We start from the raw sequence: 26531 nt of genomic DNA on the forward strand, positions 1-26531 counted from the left end.
AGAGATTTAAAAAAACCACCACTTTGGCTAGAAAAATAGCGGAATTCCGCTAAATAGCGGACGTCTGGGATCCCTGTTTTCTGTAAATCGTGTATTTAAAATATTTACTGCTTCTATAGTTTAATTCGGAGTTCAGTTTAAATTTCATACGTCGTTTTAAGCGCAAATTTATTTTTTGCTGGTCTTTTCGCTTCCAGGTGTCGAGATGGATATGTGAAGTTTTGGAGAGTTCCTCGCCTGGTTCCTAGCCTGCGACATTTGTGTCGCACCATCTTCAGGTACTCCGTGTCTACTTTCCAGGTGCAGGCTTTACCGCTCCCGCAGGAAATCCTGGCCTTCCTCACATACAGAAGCATTCCTAAGAAAAGGATCCATTGCTGTAGTAAACATTACAGCTGATTAAGAGAAACTTTGGGTTTGTGGCTGCTGCATGAACCTGCTTTTATTTCAAAGTTTGAACAATACGGGGGGGGGAAGAAAAAAAGGACACTTGTTAAACAGTACAAATTTATTTAAACAATTTTACATCATATATACTGCTGCTCTAACATGGGTACGTTTTAATCGATGGAACAAAGTTGACTTTATTCTACACCTTTTGTTGTCATTTTTGGGTCAGACTGAAAGGTTTTTGTGTGTGTGTGTGTGTGTGTGTGTGTGTGTGTGTGTGTGTGTGTGTGTGGCAGAGAGCTGGATTAGCCATCACTGACCACTATGTCTCTAACTGCCTGGAAAGCGGCCACCATAGAACTCAGCTGAATCTTCTCACTAGTACCAGAGGCCAGGCGATACCTGAGAGAAAGATAATGAATGAGAGAACAAATTAGGGACAGGACGAGAGAAAACGAGACACTGCAATAGTGATATTACGAATAACAGACGAGAAAATGAACAAACAACAAATGAGATGGATGGTGTACGAGAGCAAGAATGATTGATTGATTGATTGATTGATTGCGAGAACAAGATGAATGAGAGGGAATAAACAAGAGAAAAGTAGTGTTTGAAACACAGGAATAATTTTATACGGCCCATTCTATAACTGGTGGGGCATTTCAAGGCGTTGACTCCGTTGGTCGTCGTCAACTCCGTTATCGTTAAACTGGGCAATCCATTAACAGACCTGACCATAACGGAGTTGACATTCTGCACCATTCTGTGTCTTAACTCCACGCACTAACCTCAAACTAGCTACCACATAGCAAGTATAAAAACAGAATTTATGGATTTTAATCATTATTGTTAAAAAAAAACCCCAAAAAACTCCAATATCACTAACGGATTTGGTGAATAAAACTGGTGTATTAAACATTTTGTTCAAATTAGTTAGACTGAATCACTTCATCTTTTATTCAAGTTGAATAGATGAATCAGGAATCAAAGACAGCCAATAACGTAAGGGGAGGGATGGGAGTCATTTGGTTAAAGCGAGACAGCCTTTCGATTTCATAAAATCGGTGAAATTTAGTTCCCTCTGAAATTTGCTCATTGTGATGTGTTTATTTCTGTAATATCTAAAAAAATCTCAGGCCATTCTGTGGCTGGGAAGTTATTTAATTTGAGGGGATTAAAGCAAATAATGTGCACGAAATCACTCGCTTCGTGCAGTCAAGCAGACAGAGGAAGTCCGTGTGCGCATGCGCAGGTTTACCTTCTTTTGGGTTTTACAGCAGCTGGCATCCACAGTGTCGCATTACTGCCATCTACAGGTTTACCTTTGACGGTGTACAGATAGTTACATCGCTCTGTCCCTAAACGAACAGCTGATCACACCGAGGTGCTCGCTGTGTGCCGATATTTAGTAGTTTGGTCCTGCGTTTCCTTTCCTTCGTATAGAACATAAGGGGTGTTCACACGGCACATATTTGCATCGATGCTGCACCGATGTATTTTGTTGCGATATATCTTACACCGGTGTAAATTTTGTGGAGCGTTCACATGTCACAAACCTGCTTGCTAGAGAGAAGCGTGTTAGCACCGGTGCAGCCCCACTTGCGTTCACACGGCAGTTTTTGCGACCGTGCTATACGATAGTAATAATGCGGAAATGAAATGTGCGCATGCGTGAAAATGTACTTCCTTTTCCCGGTTGTCATGGCATCACCAAGCGCCGGGAAAACAACGTGGATGAAGACACCAGTGTTGCCAGATACTGCTGACGTTTTCCAGCCTAAAATATGTTCAAATTCGCCAAAATGCACTTAAAACCGCCCAATCTGGCAACACTGGAAGACGCGCAGTTCTGTTGTTGATGATATTCGCCATTTTGGAAGCGCAAAATACCAGGATGCAAATTATGCAATGCCCGTATGTAATCAACTCTCCTCACGCGTAGCGAGTCTACACCTGTAGCGTTCAGACGTCCCATTTTATAATCGGTGCTGCCCCGCAAACTAGCATTTACTCCGGAGTAAATTTCTTAAACCACCTCCCGAGCAGGGTTAGATTTGCACTGGTTTAAGCAGCTTTCAGGGGCGACACCGGTATAACTTTGTACCGTGTGAACGCTCTACCGGGGCAGCCCCGGTGCTACACCGGAGTAGAAGTTGCCGTGTGAACACCCCTATAACGTCTTTTCTTCTCGCTTTCTGTTACTGGAGTCGGTCTTTCACGTTGCATTCGCGCACTCACGTCCTCCATTTTTCTCTCCTGTTTCAAATTTGTATCCCACAATGCCTTGTGCGAATGGGGAAAGCCCACCACGTCATGTATGATGGAGTATCTTGAATTGGGTCATGGTGAAGCAGGAAAGAATAGCGGAGAATTTAGGGTCATGTGGCTCTAAAATCATTAATTGTTCTGTTTAAAAAAAAAAAATTGGAAATCTGTGATTCGGATTCAGTAGCTTTCAGTCCACTAAACAAAAATAACTGGCTGTCAGGGAAAATTCTTTTTATGACCTACATTTGAAAGATCTGAAAGGCCATCTAGCTTGAATGTTTTATGGATAAATTGGGTCTAAAACAGGGGTGGGCAATTATTTTTTCCATGGGGCCACATGAGAAACAGAAAATTCTGTGGAGGGCCGGACCATAAGGCTGAACTAAATTCTGCATAATATTAATTGTATTTCTTTATATAAAGCAGTAAATAACATTGTTTTTACAAGCTGCCAAGACTGGTAAGAGTATGGGGGAAAAAACGAGGTTGCCTTCCAAAAAATGTCATTTATTCAATCAAATTTCCCAAAACAATGGTTAACAAAATGTGAACGTTTGTACCATTTTTTTTTTCAGTCACATTCACCCCAAAACACAATAAAGACATCACAATATTGTCTTTCTACTCCAAATATCAAACAAGATACATCATATTATAATAATGATGCCCACATTTGTAGTCTAATCACCTCATTTGGTGTTTTTTATTTGTTCAGTGAGAGAAATCTAGTCTCTGTCGGTCTTTAACGAGTGCATCAGAGTCAGGTTGAATGTCTGAGGTGGAGATGCGAAGCACAGCTGACACATGATCATCAGTCGATTCGGTGTAGGAATCAGATCTACAGATCGGCTCGGGCTCCGGCGCCTGCTGGTGACGTCACACTATGTGATTGGCTGGACCGTTTGAAGGATGACGTACAAGTTTGTGGTTGGTCTGGACAAATTACGGAAGTAGTTATCGCGGGATTAGGTTTCGTGGGATTTCATGTCATGCTCATGTCGCGCGCGTTGCGTTTTTATTGAACACAACTTCAAAATAAAACCAATGCACATTCAGTCCATGCATGAGGTAAAATTAGAAAATACGTTTATTTTGTAATTTCTAATTAACCTTACGTGGGCCGGTCAGAATGAACCAAAGGGCCGGAAAATGCCCAGGTCTGGTCTAAAATGTAGATCAAGCATTGCTATTGGTGAAAGTTTATCATTTGCATTGCTGTTCAAAAGTGATTCAGTAAAAACTTTTGTGGAAGATAATGAAAGGTTTATCTCAGAGATGCAAAATGTACCCCGAATTCTAGAATGACCCCTATAATGTATGGGATATCTCACACACGTACAGTAACAGTAATATTTGACACACCTACTCATTCAGAGGTTTTTCCAGACTCATGAGGTCATCACCTGAAATGCTTCAGTTAACAGGTGTGCCTCATCAAAAGTTAGTTAGTGGATGAGATTCTTGCCTTCTTAAGGAGTTTGAGACCAAACAGGAAATACACCGAAAAAAGTAACCTATAGAATTTACCCAATAAATCTGAGGTAACAATTTGCATTGACTTATTTGGAGTAGATTTAATTCCATATATTGAGTATAAGATAACTGAAATAAAAAGCTATGAAATACTTAAATTGGGTAAAATTTACCTCACATTTATGTATCTATTCAACAGCTACTTTCTCATTGAAATTGGGTAAAATTATCTCGTTTGCTAGTAGGTAATACCTGATAATTACTAATCAAAGGTAATTAATATCACTTAGTAACCATTACTTATTCGGAGAAGGTAAGATGTACCCCCCCCCCCCCCCCAAAAAGACTTTCAGATGGTTCATCATCTCAATGTTTTTAATCCATAAAATCATCAAACAGAATAAAGTGCAGTACAACAGCTTCACACAACATTTCAAGTAATGAACCTGTTTTATAACTCACTAAACTAACAGCCGGAGAGAGGAAGATGGCAGTCCGAGAGTTCCCTGTCCCGCTCACTCAAACGCACGCGCAATTTGGAGCACAGGACTCAGAGCTTTGGGGTATATTTTACCGTATTTTTCCATGTAACGGTTGTTACTGTTAACGAATAGGTAGCATATGTATAATTTACCCATTACTTTATAATTCCTTGGCTGACTGCAATAATCGAGTAAATTTTATCTGGTTTGCATAGATTATATTTACCACTCTCCAAAATCACTTCTTGCAGTGTAGTAAATAATACAAGTACTAAATAAATATCCCTATTCCACTTCTGTAGTCATTAGTCATCCATATTATATGAAGAACCGCTCAACTAAGGAAATCTTTTCATCTACACTGTTCCAATGATGTGTCAACTGAAGAAACGGGTAAAAGAAAGTACACGCTACTCACTCGATGTCTGCAAGTTTAATCAGCAAGCCCATCCGAATCGCTGGCGAGAAATCCACTGGAGGAGAGCAACAGGAAGAAGAAGAAAATAAAATATTTCACCTTCACCATAAAGGTAATCAATCAGATGGGATGATTTGTGTCTTAAGTTCAATTGTTTAGTTAGAAACAAGGTCTAAATCATCATCATCATCATCATCCATACACACCTCACTTTGGGTTGTTCTTGTTCATATAGAATACAGTAATGCTCAGTAATACCATATTTTCAATGTGTGTGACTCAGAAGTTCAACCTTTTCTGGACAGAGACGCCACTTTCATTTCTAACTAGAAACCATAACTAGGTCTGGGCAATTTCATGACAGTACCAATATCATGAGTTATATCACGATTCTTTTGTTGTTATTAATCACAAACCTGATAGGACTGAAAGGAAGAAGTGTTTTTATTTTTTTAAATAATTTAAGTTACATGCTGCTTTTTATTTTTGACCTTTTCAGTGTTACAATGAAGGCTTAAAGGTGCACAAGCCAAAATGTTCCATCTTACTAGTACAAATAATGTACCGGTGAGTGGCCTAGTGGTTAGCGTATCCACCTCTCAATCAGGAGATCCCGAGTTCTACTCACGGTCGGGTCATACCAAAGACCATCATAAAAATGGTGCCCACTGCCATCTGGCAAGGCACGCTGCAATACGGATGCGAGTGGGGAGTCCATGAATTAAAGCAAAAAAAAAAAAATTGACTGAAAATTTACGGGGGGGGGGTTATGGGTGGATTTCGATGAAATTCTGAGAATGGTTAACTTAGAACTGATAACTTTTATCAATTAATTAATGGATTAATATATTCAATTTATTGCATTCTTTCCATTGCTTCCATATATTATTTTTTTGTGGCAAACCACACAAATGCAAGTGCCTGGAATGTTTAGTTTTTTGCACCATGAACTAAATGGCTTTCCGTTTTCACCCATTTCGTACAGCCAAGCCCACCTCCACTTGTTTTACACCTTTATCGATGGCAGACATCAGTGCCTTCTTTCATGTAAAGCGCATCCATGCTGCCGAAACCGAAAGCAGAATGACATGCTCCTCTGTGCTCGACGTCAATATAGAAAAAAGTTTGGATCTTCGCTTAAATTAAAATTATAATTTGACCTTACTTTGTGTTGAATACGACTTCAAAAACAATTCAAGATTTTATTAAGAGAAATATTGTGGCCAACACGAGTGTTAAGTTACCTAAAAGATTGCGTGAAGTTGGCTGCTATTTACTTTGCGTTCGTTCTCATTTTCCTCCATCATTTCATAGGCCAGAAACAGATGTTTTAACGTAATTTAACTTAGTAGGCTATGATTATTATTTAACCGTAGTCTTCTAGACGTTTTGACTGTTTGGGGCATTGAACGCTGGTGTATGATTTTCAGGGAATAAAGTTTAGCGCATGTCAGAACATCATTGCGCTCGCAGCCTCCAACTCCTCAAACGTCCTTTAAATTGTGATATAACGTAGGCTATAAGGCACGGTTCTAACATACCTTACACACTGGCCTAACGAAAATAATAATTGTTGGGGCGTCTGCTGATGTGTTAGCTATAAATTTAGGTCTAATTACTTCTGACAGTCTGCAAGCATTGCACCATCGGGTCTTCAAGTCTGGCTGAAGCAGAGGAGCGGGCTTTCCGGGGTTTATTTTTTCGTTTTTTTTTTTTTAAAACATGCTCTATTTCTATATGTCCAGGTTTGAACTAAGTCATTTTGGCAAGATTTAATTTAATACCAAACAGAAATGGTCAGACACAAGCACGCCAAGCACATGGGAATGTATTTTGCCAATTTTGACAGCGCATGTTTTTTTTAACGCCGCACCGTAGACAGCGAATGTTTAAACATGATCAAACATAGGAAATGAACGACACAAAGCATGGCTCAAAAACAAAAAAAGTTAAATAAATCCTGCTGATAGTTGATGGTGTTGCAACACATCAGTGTTATAACCCAATCTCTACCCAACCACCCGTCATTTTAATTCTCCTCGGATCAGCACCAACCTCACATTTGGCCTTGGGAGAGTTCAGTTGATGGAAATCCGTCACACGACGGAAAACTAATCCATGGGGGAGTCAAACTCTCGTGGTTACTAGAGGACTAGCGCCCCCCACTGTAACCCTAGCTATGTAATAGGAGAGAGGCTGAGGGCTACGGAAACAGAGATCAGCGCCGCCAAATGTGCTGCTGAATGGTGCGGGAAGGACTTTGACAAATAAATATGGAAAATTCTATAGAAATTAGTACACCCCCCCCCCAAAAAAACACCTTTGAGCCATTAAATATTGCTGTTTGGAAACTTGCCTTCTGATCCTGTTTGTTTGGACTGGCCTTTTCTCAGTCATGTATTATATTACTTGTATTATTTTATTTATAGTCACGATTATTGATAATTAAGACTATAATCAATTTTAAATAAGTATAGAGGAGGAGGCAGGCCTAGTATAAGCGATAAACGCTTTTCCCCCTCCTCCTGCACTTTTTTTATTGTATTATGTTCTTTTTTTTGTTGTGCAAATAAAAAAAATAATAATTTCATAGCCACGCCCCAACACTTTCACATCCTTAAAAATCATTAGGATTTATCTATCATGCCTATATATTTCAGTTATTCCATGAAATCGAGTCGCACTGAGTTGGCTATAAGCCATGTACGATGAATTTTATTCTACCCACGTTCACTGAATTTTGAGAAACAGAACATTTTGTATTTTTATTTTTTGCAAATTCAATAAATAAATAAAAACTTTATACAGAACGTCCAACCATCACTTCTGTTTAGGCGGACTTCTTAAAAACCTATCGATGGCGGCACGAATTGACTTTAGTGTTTGTTGTAGAAAGTGCCGTCTTGCTGAGGAATAGAATAGCTTTAGACATGTATTTAATTCTTCCTTGGATATTTCAGTTGTGTAATTTTCAAACCTCTTTGAGCTATTCAACAAGTTTTAAATGCTTAAAGATGGAGAATGGAAACAAACCGGCAAAATGACAGGAGCAATTTGTGAAAAATGATAATTATTCTTGGAGGAGGAATGTTCTTACCATCAAATACTTGTAATCCATATTTTGTTACTTTTTTTTTTGTATTTTTTGGGGGTTTAGTTTGAGAGTCGAGTTTTTATTTCGTCCTTGGTTGGTTCAGCAAGACGCTCCGCCATTTTGTTTTTCTCTACTTGCGGTATATGAGCTGATATCCTTGTAGTAGAGTAGTCTTGGCACCTATTTTCTTCATACAAACTTTGTTATAGATTTCTGCTTTATGATTTCTACATTATCAAGTAACGAACCTACAGCCTGAGAGAGTTCTACACAAACACACAACAGCAGCTGCATGCATGTGAAATGGAAATAAGTCGACTAAGGTAGGAAAAACTATTTTGGATAAAATTGTTAGTCCATTACAAGTTTAAAAAAAAAAATCAATAACCAAACTTCAACTCAATGTGTGATCTTCATTTCATGTTATAATTCACAACTATTCTATGGTTTTCCTTAAAAAAAAAAAACAACCCTCACAAAATAGGGGGGAAAGTGATAATATTAGGGGGCAAGTGGAAATTAACCCCCACTTCCCCCCCCAGGGCAAGTGGGTTTAAAAGTTAATCTCGAGCCCTGATAATTGTTGTTAAAATGTCTCCTACGATCCCATTTGTATGTCAGGTGACCCCAGCGCTAAACCAGAAGCTATAAGGATGATGCTTGACTCAACATTCATCTCGTAGCTCCAGGACACGAGCTAAAGAAGCAAGTCTGCTGTTCAAGTGTCAGCGTTGATGTGAACTCTGACCTCTCTTACCTCTGTGTATGAGAAGATGCAGCTCGGTCAGAATGTCGTGCAGCGCTAAACCTTTCAGAGTTTTCAGCTGTAAGATTTCTGTTAGCGTTGTGTTAAGGCATTATGCATGTATTATCTGTCTGGCTTTAATGCCAAGTGGCGTGTGTAAAGGCATTCGGGATACGGTTATACGCTGCGGTGAAGTCTTTGTTCAAGGCCCAGTCCAGTATGTTGGCGATGTCTGAGCGTAGAGGATGTCCTGTGCACGTGTACACCGTCTCCTCCGTCACCTTCCCGTAGGCCATGTGAGTGCTCTGAACAGATGACAATCACGACACGGTTGGTTTTTTTCGTTCATGCCACTTAAGAAAGAGAAATAAAACTGTATCTGCTAGAACGTAAGCAAGAACTAACAACGTTAAACAGAACAATAAATGGATTTAAAAAGTCATTAATAATTAATAATTGTACTTGTTCACGAATTGCTGTCGTATACTGTATGTCGGAATAAAACACTCCAAGATGTGCTCTTATAGGAAACTCATCAACATCAGGGTGTCCAAGCATCTAGCCGAATCACGCCATTCGACCATCAATCGTTTTACTCCAACACCGCACCCTCTAAGTGTTTTATTCTTTACTTCTTTAACACACAAGCACCTGTAGAATGTTTAACGATCGCCTCATGTCTCCTGTTGACAGAGTCACAATAGCCTTCATGCCATCTGGAGTGATGTCGACGCTAACAGAAACACACAGAACAAAGAAACGACTGAAATATTCAGGAGGAAGTTTTCACATACAGCAATATGGAAAAGTTTTAGGAGCTGCTTTTAGGGAAAAAGGAAGCATGAAATGAAGCTCTGAAATAATTGAGACAACACTGCAAATTAGCGCCCCCCCCCCAAAAAAAAAGGTGTTTCTGAAATGATCCCTGATCTACAAACACTTAATGCGTTGAATGTTTGCAGTGTGAAAGCGAATGGGCTTCACCTCTCCTGCTGGATGACGTGCTCCAGTCTGGGGATCATCTGGGTCTGGGACAGAGGTCCGAACCGGAACCGTGTGCATCGGGACTGCAGCGCAGGGATGATTTTAGAAAGGTAGTTACAGATGAGACAGAACCGAGTGTTCTCTGTGAACTTCTCAATCACTAGAGAGACAGAGAGCGTAAAAGAGTAGGGGGAGAGAATGTGTGACATTTGAGAGAGAGAGTGAGCAGGCAAAAGAAAGAGTAAGAGAGAGCAAGCATGGGAGGGAGAGAGAGGGAAAGAAAGAGTAAGGGAGAGAATGTGTGAGATTTGAGAGTGAGTGAGTGAGTGAGAGCACACATGAGAGAGAGAATGAGAGTAGGGGGAGAGAATGTGTTTGTGTGAGAGAGAATGTGAGTAGGGGAGAGTGTGTGCATGCGTGAGAGAGAGAGAGAGAATGTGAGAGTAGGGGGAGAGTGTGTACATGCACGCGCGTATGAGAGTAGGGAGAGAGAGTGCGTGTGAGAATATGAGAGTAGGGAGAGAGAGTGCGTGTGAGAATATGAGAGTAGGGAGAGTGTGTGTGCACGCATGTGTGAGAATATGAGAGTAGGGAGTGTGCGCACGCGCGCATGTGAGAGTGCAAAATTGACAGAAAAGCAGGACAGACAGAGAAAAGAGGAGAGGGAGAGACAGTGAGGGAGATAAAACAAGGCAGAAAGACCGTGAAGAACACAGAGAGAGACACATGCAGAGAGAGAGAGAGAGAGAGAGAGAGATTATTTAACAATAACCAGCTATTTTAAATCATTTTAAAGTCACTGCCTCTCGCCGTCCTGTTCACACTGCAGCGTGTTTGGTCAGTGAGCTGAAGGCAGACAGTGGGATTTGGACACAGGGCCATGTGGAAGCCCAGCAGGTGAGCTGCGAGAGAGGCAGATGGTTCAGTACCTCTCCTTAAAGCGTTCTGAGCGTCCACGGTCATGGCATCCGCCTCGTCCAGAATCACCAACTTAAAACCTTTCCTACATGCGTGCGTGCGCGCGCACACACAATAAGAGTAAAAAACAAGATATTTTACATGAGGGGGAAACAAGCAAACAGGATGAACCACACACACACACACACACACATCATTAAAGTAATAATAAGGAAATAAAAGGACTATGCAAAATACAGCAGTGTGTAGCAGTTTATCTATTTAATGCCCATTATTAAATTTGTACTAATCTGAATTTGTACTATATATTGAAAAAACAAATTCAACCATTTTGGGAACAAAATAATTGATTAAGGATGATTAACTGTGATACTGGTGGGCTAACTGTCATTAGCTAACAAACACTTAATAAAAAATAAATATACATAAACAAAGTTTTATTTAAGATTTAATAAGCACGTAATGGTTCGATTCACGATACTGAGTTCACAATTCAATTTCCCCATGATAAAGAAAAAAATATATACATTTTATTACCAAAAAGTGCAACATTTATTTTCCTATTCTTTATCAACTTAAATATTCCTTTTGTTAAATTTAAAAGTCACTTAATAACCAACAATCATTTACCTGCATTTGTAAAATTTGAAGTAAAATATAAAATCACCTATTAACTAAAATACTGCTTTTATTAAAAGTGAATGTTCATAACAAATAAGTCTTTTCTCAAACTTTTACGAACATTTGTACTTCCTCCATTTGCTTCTCTTCTCATTATCTTTCAGCAGTCTGTAAAAGCTTATTTCTTTTTATTAAATCTAGTTGTACAGTCACACAACAGCTCTCACTTTATAGACCTCTGCTGCATTTTTGACACATTAGAGCTGCGTTACTTCCACCTACTGTGAAGTCATGTGTATTCCCACTATTGTACGTTATTACTGTCGATACAATGCAGTTACGACTGCTAGGAAAAGACAGAGTTTACGCAGCCTGATGATAATCGAGCTTCATTTAATCGATCTGAATAGTCAAATTTGTATCGCGATTTATCGTCGCATGATACATCATTACATTCCTAGGATTTAAACGATCCACTCAACTAATCGGACAAAAGTAATTACAAGAGTTACGAGTGAATATAGGTTTATAATACGGAAAAATACATAACATTGTACACCTATGTGAAATAAAGGGCTTGTGTTAATTTAAATCATAAAATAACATGCAATTAAGGTACAATTCAATGTGACTTCAATATTAAGATAAACAAACTTGAGGATCACGTTAGCCCTTATTGTGCAGCTCCAAGTTACATGTTGAAGCTCAGTGAAATGGACTGAACCAAAAGAAAACACAGTGCTGCTCTTACTTGAAAATGGTCCTGGTGCTGGAGAAGCTGAGGATGGGGCCTCGAACCACATCTATACCACGGTCATCTGAAGCATTGAGCTGCAAACAAACAAACAGGAAACCTTTATTTAATTCAAGAACGCATATCCACTGAGGAAAACCTGACCATGTGCTCTCCAATGGTCAAGTCATACTAAACGCCATGATGAAACAAAGGGCTGAATCTGGAAGAACACTGATTCCACAGCCTCGAGGAAAATACACGCATTTAATTTGCGGTACAAATTCTTGTTGTTAAATAAAGTCAATTAAAGAATTTCATGCAATTTTTTTCTTTTAAAAACTACCTACGGTGAATTTTGTGTGTGTGTGTGTGTGTGTGTGTGTGTAAATGTTTATGTACATCAGTGGCGTTATTATTAAATTTTTATATATAATCACAATAAAAGGCTGTCGTACCTCCAGAACCATGGCGTTGAACTCTTTATCCTTGTAGAGCTGCTTCGCACAGGCTAAAATGGTGGAGGTCTTTCCTGTTCCCGGAGGCCCGTAAAACAGCAGGTGAGGCAGTCGGTCTTCTCTGATGAACTTCTGAACTGAAGAGGAGGAAGAGGCAGACATGCTCGTGAAAAACAAGCTATCGTTCTATGTAAAGCATTTCAGTTGTTAGTTAAGAGAGGCCAAGTAGATGCTTGAAAGCCAGGTTATAATAGTAAACACCCAAAATAATAATAATATTCACTAGTAATACATTACACTACTATGGGGGGAAAAGGTATTAGATAAAAATACCCAGCCACTGGGGTTGTAAAAGCCAATGCATACTTGGTGCTGGTCCCAAGTTGGGATAGATTGGGGAGGGTGGCTTCAGGAAGGGCAGCTGGTGTAAAAACCTATGCCAAATCAAGTATGTGGAACAGATCTGCTGTGGCAGTGAGGAGGAGGAAGAAGAAGGAAAAGGAGGAGAACTTTCTCCCATAAGAGAATTATCTGGCTGTACTGGGCACTGGTTGATTTCACTAATGTTTTATCTTTATAAACAGACTGAGATAGGATGAGTAAAGGTTCACTGTGAAGGGTCTATACAACAAGAGGCCCATCTATTCCAAACACAAACAAGCAATACACTTTTCCAAAAGGATTTTCTCAGCCATGTCATGGACTTGTGCTCAGGTCATGGTTTTGGACTAGTAAGAAAAACAGTCAACTATAGGACTTTATTGAGGTACATGCTTTAAAGCTGCAGATTTTTTCTTTTGTATGTTTTTGAGCAGTGACTGTAATGCAATGAGCTTTAAAACGTAGATACAGGGCTCGACATTAAATGGTAGTCTGACTGTCCGGGACAAGTCAAATTCGCATCTGTCTGTCTGACAGGACGAGTTGAATATCACAATTTTTATAGAAATTATTCAAGAGTTACATCAATAAAGTTTCAACAAAACTAGTTCAATCCCCTCAGCGATCCAAACGTGTTATTGTTTACGAAATTCTGGGGAAGCAAAGTACAGCAAGTGCATGTGTAAAAATAACCACATTAATATTTAATTATAGATTATCAGACTTCATCGAAATCGGAGAAATGGTGATCAAACACCTCAATAAAATAAATAGCTGTGGTGAATCTTCATTTCATTCGGATATTTTATTGTATTTTTTCTTCTGTATGATTCATATTAACCATCACAAATATCAAAATATTTCAGGTGAATTTTACAACAGTGCTGAACTCGTTTACGGTTTATTTTCATTCACAACGCGATTCTGTCCCCGTTATCATGTCCAACTCATTTTTTTAAAATTAATTTATACTTCAAGTTTTAACTTTATTTCCTCCAGAAGCTTTGAATTTCAGTGAGTCTAACTCTTAAAACTGTATGTCAGGTAATGGGTTAGAACAAAACATACACACGCACCATAATAGGGCTTTGGATAATTTTTGTTTACCGTCACAGTTAAAGTTTGAGTTTTATTGAAAAATTTAAAATAGTTAAAAGCAGAATGATCATAACTATACCTGCTTTTTGATAAACTTTGTTAATCATGTTCCTTTTACTGAACTAGTAAATACATATTAATAAAAAAAGGTTATGGTCAGGACAAGTGAAAAATCTTGCTGCTTGTCTGACTGGATTAAAAAGTTCATGTCGAGCTCTGAGATAAGAATTAAAGTATTCAGAGTGGAGGTTCCTGGAGACAACAGTCTACCTCCATTTCAATCCAAATATCACTTGTTCCTGGCATTGCAGTTCTACGGACTTCTCCAGTTCACGCAGAAACGCACGCTTAGTCATGTGCAAAATCCATGTATAGTGGTGCTTGAAAGTTTGTGAACCCTTTAGAATTTTCTACATTTCTGCATAAATATGACCTAAAACAACATCAGATTTTCACACAAGTCCTAAAAGTAGATAAAGAGAACCCAGTTAAACAAACGAGACAAAAATATTATACTTGGTCATTTATTTATTGAGGAAAATGATCCAATATTACATATCTGCAAGTGGCAAAAGTATGCGAACCTTTGCTTTCAGTATCTGGTGTGACCCCCTTGTGCAGCAATAACTGCAACTAAACGTTTGCGGTAACTGTTGATCAGTCCTGCACACCGGCTTGGAGGAATTTTAGCCCATTCCTCCGTACAGAACAGCTTCAACTCTGGGATGTTGGTGGGTTTCCTCACATGAACTGCTCGCTTCAGGCCCTTCCACAACATTTCGATTGGATTAAGGTCAGGACTTTGACTTGGCTATTCCAAAACATTAACTTTATTCTTCTTTAAAGATCTGATGACACGTTTTTGACATCTTTGGCGATGTTTTATAACATAAAAAGTAATTCCCGATGATCCATATATTAATTCACGAAGGCGCCTATTTTACAAGTTATGATAAAAAACGCGGCTATTTGGGCAAATTTGATGGGGCTGCAGCACCCAGGAGACGAATGAGGAGGGGCTATATGACGTCAGCGAAAGAATCTTCCTCCTCACTTACCAGTTTGTTGTTGATGCGACAGGTGTTCAGTTTGTCATTATTAGTATTATTATTATACATTATTTTATATATATATATATATATATATATATATATATATATATATATATATTTATTATTATTATGCCTTCGCGTTGTGTTGCCGGCTTTTGCTCCAAAACCCACAAGGATGGGGTAAGTTTATTCAAGTTTCCCAGAGATCCCGAGCTGCATGCGAAGTGGGTGAAGCAAGTCAGGCGCACTCGTGACAAGTGGGAGCCCTCACCAACATCCGTCCTGTGCTCTGAACACTTCGATTTGGATTGTTTTGACACCCTTCCCAGCTTAAAAGAATCTCTTGGGTGTGCGGTTCAGCACAAACGTGTGTTACTACCATCAGCAGTGCCTACAGTATTTACAGTGTTCATCACAAATATATAGATACAAAATACAGATCTTTCAATAACAGTGTTATGTATTCACGGTAGGCACTGTCTTCGATGGTGTTGGATGGTTTGTTTACGTCTTCTTAGTACTAATACAAAAAAAACTGATCTATGGGTATGGGCATCATATCGCCTAGTCTTCCTCCTCACTTGCTGGTTTGTTGATGTGACAGATTTGTAGTAGCAGTTGTAGTATTTTGCCTTTGCATTGTGGTCTCTTATTGCCAAGTTGAAAGAATTTGTTTCTCAAAGCAAACACTGAGGGAAAGCTAACTTAGCCAGACAAGTAGGCTACAGATTGTCATTTGCTTACGCTGATGTAGGTTATCAAATATTTTGCTTCATTCAAGGATAAAACTAAGAAGCCATAAACTAGAAGACGTGCCTGCCAATATTATCCTAAATGTATCACGGATCAGGCATAGTCGTAAGCTTATTATGTTAGCCGTTTGCATGCTCCATTAGGAACTATGTATTCAGTGTAGCATACGGCTTACATGATATAAGCAGTGTTTACACATGCAAGACAACAATACACAATATTAAAATATTGATTCCGTAACATTTTGAATAAATACGGGTTGACCTACCAATCCTTGTTATCCAGCCTTGTGGTGTTCGTCAATGCTGGGCTGTCTGCCTGTCTGCTGTCCATCTCGGAGTCGCTCTCAGATTGGTGCACAGTAACAGGTTCAAACCTGTACGGTTGGATGCACCCGTGTTCGTCATCACTAGATTCTTCCGATCTATCCCACTCACAACACAATTCTAGACTCCCAGAAGAGGAAGAGCTAGCACTAGAGAGTTCACCGGCGTTTTCATGCGCCATTTCCATTGAGTAGAACAGCCAGTGAACCGCAGCGTGTTCTTCCGCTGACGTCACAGCATGGCCGCGAGCCACGGACCCAGTTTTCTTGCGCTGTGCAATTAAAAGTTGGATATTCGCGTAACAACAGCTTCTTTTCACGTAATTATAACACAAATCTAACATGTTTGCCATGTTGTATAGTTTATTTAAGAAATTGCATAGAGTCATGTTCGTGTCATCAGATCTTTAACCATCCTTTGGTAGAATGACTTGTGTGCTTAGGGTCATTGCCTTGCTGCATGACCCACCTTCTCTTGAGGTTCAGTTCATGGACAGACGTCCTGACATTTTCCTTTAGAATTTGCTGGTATAATTCAGAATTCATTGTTCCATCAATGATGGCAAGCCGTCCTGGCCCAGATGCAGCAAAGCAGGCCCAAACCATGATATTACCACCACCATGTTTCATAGATGGGATAAGGTTCTTATGCTGGAATGCAGTGTTTTCCTTTCTCCAAACATAACGCTTCTCATTTAAACCTAAAAGTTCTATTTTGGTCTCATCCATCCACAAAACATTTTTCTAATATCCTTCTGGCTTGTCCATGTGATCTTTAGCAAACTGCAGACGAGCAGCAATGTTCTTTTTGGAGAGCAGTGGCTTTCTCCTTGCAACCCTGCCATGCACACCATTGTTGTTCAGTGTTCTCCTGATGGTGGACTCATGAACATTAGCCAATGTGAGAGAGGCCTTCAGTTGCTTAGAAGTTACCCTGGGGTCCTTTGTGACCTCACCAACTATTACACACCTTGTTCTTGGAGTGATCTTTGTTGGTCGACCACTCCTGGGGAGGGTAACAATGGTCTTGAATTTCCTCCATTCATACACAATCTGTCTGACTGTGGATTGGTGGAGTCCAAACTCTTTAGAGATGGTTTTGTAACCTTTTCCAGCCTGATGAACATCAACAACGCTTTTTCTGAGGTCCTCAGAAATCTCCTTTGTTCGTGCCAGGATACACTTCCACAAACATGTGTTGTAAAGATCAGACTTTGATAGATCCCTGTTCTTTAAATAAAACAGGGTGCCCACTCACACCTGATTGTCATCCCATTGATTGAAAACACCTGACTCTAATTTCACCTTCAAATTAACTGCTAATCCTAGAGGTTCACATACTTTTGCCACTCACAGATATGTAATATTGGATCATTTTCCTCAACAAATAAATGACCAAGTATAATATTTTTGTCTCACTTGTTTAACTGGGTTCTCTTTATTTTAGCAGAAATATAGAAAATTCTAAAGGGTTCACAAACTTTCAAGCACCACTGTATGAAGAACAGGACCTGTATCATTCGACAGCTTAATTTAATCATTCATTATTTACTTGTACTCAGAATGTCCTGATGTGAGATCAAATCATCCAGCTTCTGTGGTCTGTACTTCTCAACCCTACAACAACAAAGATCAATTAATACAATAAATCCAATAATTGAATAGTTGTGGGTCCTTTAAAAATATTTTTGCAGTTAAAGTGATCTCCAGAATAAATCTATTCACACAATTGCTCATAAACCAAAACAGCAAATTAGTCTAACTTAAAAAAAAATTGTAATATCGCGAGATTTGGCAACTCCACTACAGTACATTTTTAGCACCGATTTTGTTTCCATACTGCAGTTCAAATAAACTGTGGCCAAAATGTAGTTACTACTAGCACAAAACTGTCCAAGAAATAAGCTAGGAAATTGACGCAAAAAAATAATAATAATAAAAAAAGGTACACACAAATGACCGTTAACCAGGTAACCATCATAGGAAGAGGGTTAAACAAAATAAAGTAAAATGCGAAAACTTTTATTCCCTACCCGTATTCCGAACAACTTCCGCGTTAGCCGTGAAACTATCCAATCAGAAAGCTTCACGGTTAACATACTAGCCAATCATAACACAGTACCCAGCAGTATTCTCCAATCAAAGAACAGGAGGCGGAATTTATCCGGAATTAAAACGAAGCGACACAAAAAGACTAAACTGAATGCTTAGCTATTAACTCAGCTAGCCTTTTAGAATGCTAATGCTAACTGCTAATTATAAGCTAAACCGGGGCTTCTCTTTATATCTTTTTATAAACTTAACGCAACTTTAGCTTCATTAATCCATATACACGCTCGTATTGCACGCAATATTAATTCCCCAAGCTCTTACCAAGGCAAATTCCTGTTCTGAGATGGTGCCTTGCTTGTTGATGCCATTCTGATGTTTTAATCACAACCACAACGCGAGCTTTAGTTTGGCGCGCTTTCACGTCAGTGAGAACTGCTTGACGGCAACTGGGCCATCCTATCACAGCCGAGGAGCTCAGGAGTTACCACGCCCATTTACTTTTGTTACCACGCCCACCATAGTGTTTCAGACCAACAGGAAAAATCCCAAGCAAAATGGCAGCTGTTATTTACAAAATCTGCACATTCATTCAAATAAAGTATACATACATTGAAAGTGTGTGTATAATTATAAATCTCATCTCATTATCTCTAGTCGCTTTATCCTGTTCTACAGGGTCGCAGGCAAGCTGGAGCCTATCCCAGCTGACTACGGGCGAAAGGCGGGGTACACCCTGGACAAGTCGCCAGGTCATCACAGGGCTGACACATAGACACAGACAACCATTCACACTCACACCTACGGTCAATTTAGAGTCACCAGTTAACCTAACCTGCATGTCTTTGGACTGTGGGGGAAACCGGAGCACCCGGAGGAAACCCACGCGGACACGGGGAGAACATGCACACTCCGCACAGAAAGGCCCTCGCCGGCCACGGGGCTCGAACCCAGACCTTCTTGCTGTGAGGCGACAGTGCTAACCACTACACCACCGTGCTGCCCCTCTAATTATAAATATGCATAGTAAATGTGTTTTAATACACATTAAGAAACTATTTAAGTGGTCTATGAACAATATCAGAACCTATGAATATGGTTTGATGTGAAGTTTGGATTGAGTCATATAACTAGCTGACTAATGATCTTTTAGTAAACTAGCAACAGTTTGTCACACCTAAATACTTTGTGTATTTGTTTAGCAGATAGCTGTAACTGGGATAATATAATCGTGAAATACCAATATATTCAAGTGAAGTTCAATAAATAAAGCATATTACACAGTTGCGCGAAGATATGAAGTTTATCTTCAAGTGGAGGGGCGGCACGGTGGTGTAGTGGTTAGCACTGTCGCCTCGCAGCAAGAAGGTCCGGGTTCGAGCCCCGTGGCCGGCGAGGGCCTTTTTGTGTGGAGTTTGCATGTTGTCCGCGTGGGTTTCCTCCGGGTGCTCCGGTTTCCCCCACAGTCCAAAGACATGCAGGTTAGGTTAACTGGCGACTCTAAATTGACCGTAGGTGTGAATGGTTGTCTGTGTCTATGTGTCGGCCCTGTGATGACCTGGCAACTTGTCCAGAGTGTACCCTGCCTTTCGCCCGTAGTCAGCTGGGATAGGCTCCAGCTTGCCTGCGACCCTGTAGAACAGGATAAAGCGGCTACAGATGATGAGATCTTCAAGTGGTGAATATTTTCAACATGAGAAGATAAACTTCATATCTTTACGCCAATGTGTAATGTTCTTTATATTATATAGAACATCCACAAAAAAATGTGCAAGTTATTCAAAAGAATTTTAATTTTGAACCGGTTTGCTATGCGTCCAGTCAGTGGGAAAACACTGTGAGTGACATCATCAGAGTGAAATACTGGGAATTATTATACATACAGGACACTTTTTCGATGAAATAAAAACATGTTCTAGTCCCCTCTAGAGGGTTTCATTCATTTGGTTTGATAACATGCGATATTGTTAGCATATCGCTTATCCTATGTGTATTACATCACTCTACTCAATGGAGAATGAGCGTTGAATATGGTTTAAGATATTGTATGATTGTCAAGACAACATGACGTCACATGTCGGAGCTGATGCGAATATTTGCACGCATGAAATCGCAAACGTCATCGACCAAACGTTTTCTGACATTACTACATCTTTACCTCCGCTGGACATTAATAAATTAAAAACGTTTCTGCCATCTCCTGTTCCTCCCTCGGTCCAGCCTTGAGAGGTTTACAAGAAACTACTACTAGTTAAAACAAAGAAACCCCCTGGCCCAGACGGAATCAATGACACGCTTCTGAGAGAATTTGCTTATGAGTTAAGCATGCCGATTGCCAACATTTTTAACTCCTCCTTGCATGAAGGTAAAGTACTGTGGGAATGGAAAGAGGCAGTCGTGGTACCTCTCCCTAAGACCCATCCACCAAGCATCGAACAGCTCCGTCCTGTTTCACTGATGTCCCTTTTTGCCAAGGTCTGTGAGAGTTTTATTGCTTCATGGGTCCTCCAGGACATATAGAATAGCATATCACCCAGTCAATTCGGGTGTTTAAAAGGTCGGTCGACCACACACTGCCTTGTCAGTCTAGCCAATCAACTTTATAAGACGGCAGACAGGTGAGGAGCCTGCAGCACATGGGTTCTAACGGACTTTAGTAAGGCTTTCGATTTAGTCGATCATACTGCAGCAATAAATCACCTCCTGGAGCTAGGCGTTCGACCAGAAATAGTTCCATGGATTGCCGACTTTCACACTGACCGGAGACAAAAAACAAGGTACAAGGGGGCATACTCTAATATAGAAACATTCACCTGTGGCCTAGCTCAGGGCACAAAGCTTGGTCCAATTGTCTTCATCGCCCACGTCAATGCAGTAGCCGACAACATGAGGTCTCAGTCATGGGCTTTTGTCGATGATCTGAATCTCATCAAGTCAAGGCTTATATCCGACCCATCCAAGCTTCCAGATGACCTTAATGACCTTACTACATGGACCACTAACAACAAGATGAGACTCAACCCTGGCAAGTGTAAGGCCATGCATGTCTGCTTCGCCCGCAACCCTCCACCACCACCTCCTCTCACCACTGACGGTCATGAGCTGGAAGTTGTCAATGTCGCAAAGTGCCTAGGAGTGACATTCCAGGCGGACCTGAGATGGGAAGCACATGTGACTGAAATGGTCAAGAAGGGGAATCAGAGGCTTTATCTCCTCTGCCGATTACGGCAATTTCATCTACCCATGGGTTTAACTACTATCCAACGAAAGAAGATAGAAAACATCGAAGTGCGAGCAACAAAAATCATCCTAGGCAACAATTTTACCAGTTACTCTGCGGCTTGTGAAACTCTACATCTCCAAGAACTCGAAGATCGACGCATCACTTTGTGTCTCAACTTTGCCAAGAAGTTGTGTAAGTCTGAACTGTACAAACACTGGTTACCTCGACTAAGGGGTGAGGTGAGCGTCAGGATCACGAGACAAAACAAAAAACTTGACCAATTGCCAGCATGCACCACTCGTTATGCTAAAAGCCCACTACCCTACCTTGTTAAACTTTAAAATAATTTAATGTAGTTAGACCTGCCTATCAGTATGTGTTTACTGAAGATTATTGCCACAGTACTTGTAGTTACCTAATTCAATGTGTAAATTTCACCTACGGATTTTCTACTATAATAGTAAGGTTTTTAAGTGGCAGTTATTTTAAACAATTGTAAATGTTGATATATTGTAAATGTTTGATATAATGTCACCTGGCGGCACGGTGGTGTAGTGGTTAGCACTGTCGCCTCACAGCAAGAAGGTCCGGGTTTGAGCCCCGTGGCTGGCTAGGGCCTTTCTGTGCGGAGTTTGCATGTTCTCTCCGTGTCTGCGTGGGTTTCCTCCGGGTGCTCCGGTTTCCCCCACAGTCCAAAGACATGCAGGTTAGGTTAACTGGTGACTCTAAATTGACCGTAGGTGTGAATGTGAGTGTGAATGGTTGTCTGTGTCTATGTGTCAGCCCTGTGATGACTTGGCGACTTGTCCAGGGTGTACCCCACCTTTCGCCCGTAGTCAGCTGGGATAGGCTCCAGCTTGCCTGCGACCCTGTAGAACAGGATAAAGCGGCTATAGATAATGAGATGAGATGAGATAATGTCACCTTTTACTCTTTTTATATGTGTATAATTGCTGTATGGAACATGTAATTCAGCCCTTGGGCTGTGAGTTGTTCTTAGGAATAAAAAAACCCAGTTTAAAAAAAATCAGTGAGAAAGTTTTCGGCTGCGCATGCGCAAAAGCATTTCTTTGTTCACCAGGAAAGAGAAAGATGCGTTGAACACCTGAAAGGCTACCAAAACTTCATTAGATATTCTTCATGCATATTTGCAAGAGAAAAACATACCAATGGACATCGAAAAACTGGAAAAGACAGTGGTTTGCGATATTGCATGGTTATCAAGACAACATGACGTCACGTATTGGAGATCTAAAACTTCCGTACTAGCAAACAACTGTGACAATTTGTAAACAAACATTGCCACCAGGTTTGCTTCGTTAAATGCGGAAGATTTTGAGAGAATTTTGAAAGAGAAAGACAAGTTGAACACCCAAAAGGAATGTGTGTCTCATCTCATCTCATTATCTCTAGCCGCTTTATCCTTCTACAGGGTCGCAGGCAAGCTGGAGCCTATCCCAGCTGACTATGGGCGAAAGGCGGGGTACACCCTGGACAAGTCGCCAGGTCATCACAGGGCTGACACATAGACACAGACAACCATTCACACTCACATTCACACCTACGGTCAATTTAGAGTCACCAGTTAACCTAACCTGCATGTCTTTGGACTGTGGGGGAAACCGGAGCACCCGGAGGAAACCCACGCCGACACGGGGAGAACATGCAAACTCCGCACAGAAAGGCCCTCGCCAGCCCCGGGGCTCGAACCCAGGACCTTCTTGCTGTGAGGCAACAGCGCTAACCACTACACCACCGTGCCGCCCAGGAATGTGTGTGTATAATAATAATAATAACAATAATAATATTGGCTGGATTTTTTGTGGTATATCAGATATATCCCATTCAGCTACTCATCTTTGACTAGTTCAATATCATGCTAGCTGAATGGAATATATCTGATATACCACTCAACGCCAGCCAATATTATTTAAATATGTCACTCAGATCCGCGATGTATTTCGCATGAAAAATGCGAGTTTTCAACGAGAAGATAAACTTCATATCTTCAAGCCAACGTGTGATTTTCTTTTTATTATATCGACACATTCACAAACAAAAAGTACCAAAATTTATCAAAACAATTCACTCACGCATGACATATAGAGATTCAGGTCAAGGTTTTGGTTCTCCATGTCCCGGATGGAGCTCATATGAAAAATACGAGTGGTGTATTTCCCAGTAAAACATTCGCGTCCATATAATATAGTCCATTAAACGTTACGGAGAGTGCTTAGGGTATCATCAGTACTTTTGTAACCTCAAGTGTTGTTTAATTTTTCCTCGTTTTTCTTGCCAAATCCTTTATTTTTCACAGGACTTTGTTTGTACAAGTACTGATCTTGATTTCACATATTGATTGTTTAATTCTAACAGTAGAATTAAACCTGTCAATATATACCGTATATATAACCACCATCAGCAACATTAGCTAGCTAGTAAGCATACAGTACTTGTATTTCACAGTTAAGCACAAGTGAAGACATTGAACAGGTTTGTCTATTTAGCAGTAGAAATATGTAGTAAAACTGCTGTATTTTGTTCATGACTACTATTAGCCAGCTAGTTTGGTTAGCATGGAGATTCTATGGGTGAAAACGTCCAGTTACTGCATCACTGTAATCTTTAAAGTGATGTAGCTTGTAGGTAATATAGTTTGTTTTGTGAGCTCATACTGTACATATAACACTGCCCAAAGGATCATTTTCACAGAAGTCCTGACAAATTCTCTCTTGATTTTAGCCTTAACAATCTTGTGTTGATCCAGGCATATAATTAAATTTAATATAATTTAATTTAAATTTAATTTCTAATGACAGAGTACTGTAAATTAAACACTGGCAAATTTTCAGTGGGTTTATGAAAGCCTGAAGCTGTACGCCCACGCTGGTAGCAGTTCTTTATCTCCTCTCCAGGTTCAGGCGGTGGGAAGCTACACACCTGCTGGAGCTGCATGCTGGAGCTGAGTTTTAGCTGTGTGATGCCCGCTGGGCAGGTTGAGCTGTGCCAGGTGTGTCTTCAGGTGTGTTCCTTCGTCCTGGTTACTGGTGAACTGCCAACTTCCACTGCCAACTTTCATGAAGAGCAAATCTTCACCAATACACATACAGTACAAACAGAAAGCAGCTAAGCAGGTTGTCTGGGTCAACATGAGCCACAGTCTAAGATCCTTGTGGTCCATAGTTTCATTTCTCACAGCATACATGAGCTAATTATACCAATAATAGACATAATGTACGATTTTTAATTTCCTGAAGGTTCAAAACGATGCCACGTTTTAAAATTTCAGTGTCAGCTGCAAGAGAAAAGTGACAAGATTGCAATTTAGTTTTTCACCTTTACTTATCTCATCTCATTATCTCTAGCCGCTTTATCCTTCTACAGGGTCGCAGGCAAGCTGGAGCCTATCCCAGCTGACTACCGGCAAAAGGCGGGGTACACCCTGGACAAGTCGCCAGGTCATCACAGGGCCGACACATAGACACAGACAACCATTCACACTCACAACTACGGTCAATTTAGAGTCACCAGTTAACCTAACCTGCATGTCTTTGGACTGTGGGGGAAACCGGAGCACCCGGAGGAAACCCACGCGGACACGGGGAGAACATGCAAACTCCGCACAGAAAGGCCCTTGCCGGCCCCGGGGCTCGAACCCAGGACCTTCTTGCTGTGAGGCGACAGCGCTAACCACTACACCACCGTGCCGCCCTGTATGTAGGTCTTCACACACAAAAAGTACAATTTTGTTATAAAACAGACAGCATTCATAATAAAAAAAAAAGGTTATTTTGTTCTGAAATGCTGGTGTTTGTATTCAGTATTCAGTGTTAAGACTTGAATAGAAATAGACTTGAAACAGCAATTTAAGCACCTGGAACCATCAAAAACATCACTTTTCAATGTTTTGTGTGTGTGTGTGTTAAAAACAAAGTTACATAAGAAGTCACAAGTTGTTCTCTAAAAGACTTTTTCATTGCTTTATAAGTTTTGGCACACTAAGAACCGGAAAGACTGAAAGCTGCATCTGAGCTTCAGGCAGCTTCAGTCAGACTTTATGATCATTTACATGCTTAGCGTTTTATAGAAGGAAAAATACATGACAGGGCATGCAGTTATGGGAAAATAATCAAGACTGAAATAGTGTGATATGGCCCAAGTGAAGTGCAGTTCCTATTCCCACCCCAAAGTTGATTATTTTCCAATACTAGCACATCCTGAAGGGATTTATCCCAAATATTGCATTTTTAAAATTAAATAATAACATATGTGTTTTTAAAAATCAGTTTATGGTGACATTTAATTTTATGGAATATCTGTGAAACACGTTAGTTCCTGTTATCACTCATTCCTGGACTAATGGTTTAGAGCGGCAGCTTTGGGACCAAAAGGTTGCTGGTTTGATTCCCTAGAACAGCAGGAAAGGCTGAAGTGCCCTTGAGCAAGGCACCTGGCTGCTCTGGGTATGTTGTATGTCTTGATAGGAGCGTCTGCTAAATACTATTAATGCAACCTAGGACTCGGATGAAGTAGTTTCTGATAGTGAGTGAGTGAGGTTTGGATAATTTACAGTGAACCAGTCAATATTGCTGAATAAACCCTGACAGAACCCTGATGCAAAATGGCTACTTACTCAATAATCTGACACAAAACAATGATTTTATTGATTTAATTTTTATTTTATTACACACCTAATAATGTGGTCCATAGCAACGGGCTGTTATACATAGTGATGACATAACCGACCAATCAGAATCGAGTGTTCAACAAAGCCATGTAATAAAACCATTTACTTCAACCTACCAGTTAAAGTGGTTACTAATGAAGAACAAAATAACGAACACCACCTATTTTGACCCTATAGTAATGACCGGCTATTCTAATCTTAAAAATAAAAAAGCCATACAATAAACTCCTTATTAACCCCGCTTGCTCGGTCTTTACAGGGAATTATTATACATACAGAACACTTTTTTGATGGAATAAAAACACGTGTTCTACTCCCTTCTAGCGGGTTTCATTCATTTGGTTTGATAGCATGCAATATTGTTAGCGTATCGCTT

The 26531-nt window shown here is 40.2% G+C and overlaps 2 protein-coding genes across 2 annotated transcripts in view; one reads left to right on the forward strand and one right to left on the reverse strand.

Annotated features, from left to right (window-relative positions):
- The window catches only part of wsb2 (WD repeat and SOCS box containing 2), a 40306-nt gene extending 39712 nt beyond the window's left edge, over positions 1-594 (forward strand). The window contains exon 9 of the mRNA XM_060907433.1: positions 198-594. Coding sequence (XP_060763416.1) covers positions 198-399 — 202 coding nt within the window. The 3' untranslated portion in view covers positions 400-594. The remainder of the gene's footprint in view (positions 1-197) is intronic.
- rfc5 (replication factor C (activator 1) 5) lies at positions 491-18689 on the reverse strand. The gene is made up of 11 exons (XM_060907434.1): positions 18570-18689; positions 17749-17813; positions 12588-12724; positions 12148-12227; positions 10787-10860; positions 9858-10017; positions 9525-9606; positions 9049-9178; positions 8886-8963; positions 5035-5089; positions 491-792 (listed from the first exon to the last, which is right to left on the reverse strand). The coding sequence occupies exons 1-11, from the start codon at positions 18614-18616 to the stop codon at positions 696-698; spliced, it is 1005 nt and encodes a 334-aa protein (XP_060763417.1). The 5' UTR covers positions 18617-18689; the 3' UTR covers positions 491-695.
- Positions 18690-26531: the final 7842 nt, after the last annotated feature.

This window comes from Neoarius graeffei, chromosome 24 (genome assembly GCF_027579695.1).
Source record: "Neoarius graeffei isolate fNeoGra1 chromosome 24, fNeoGra1.pri, whole genome shotgun sequence".
In the NCBI taxonomy this organism is placed as follows: Eukaryota; Metazoa; Chordata; class Actinopteri; order Siluriformes; family Ariidae; genus Neoarius; species Neoarius graeffei.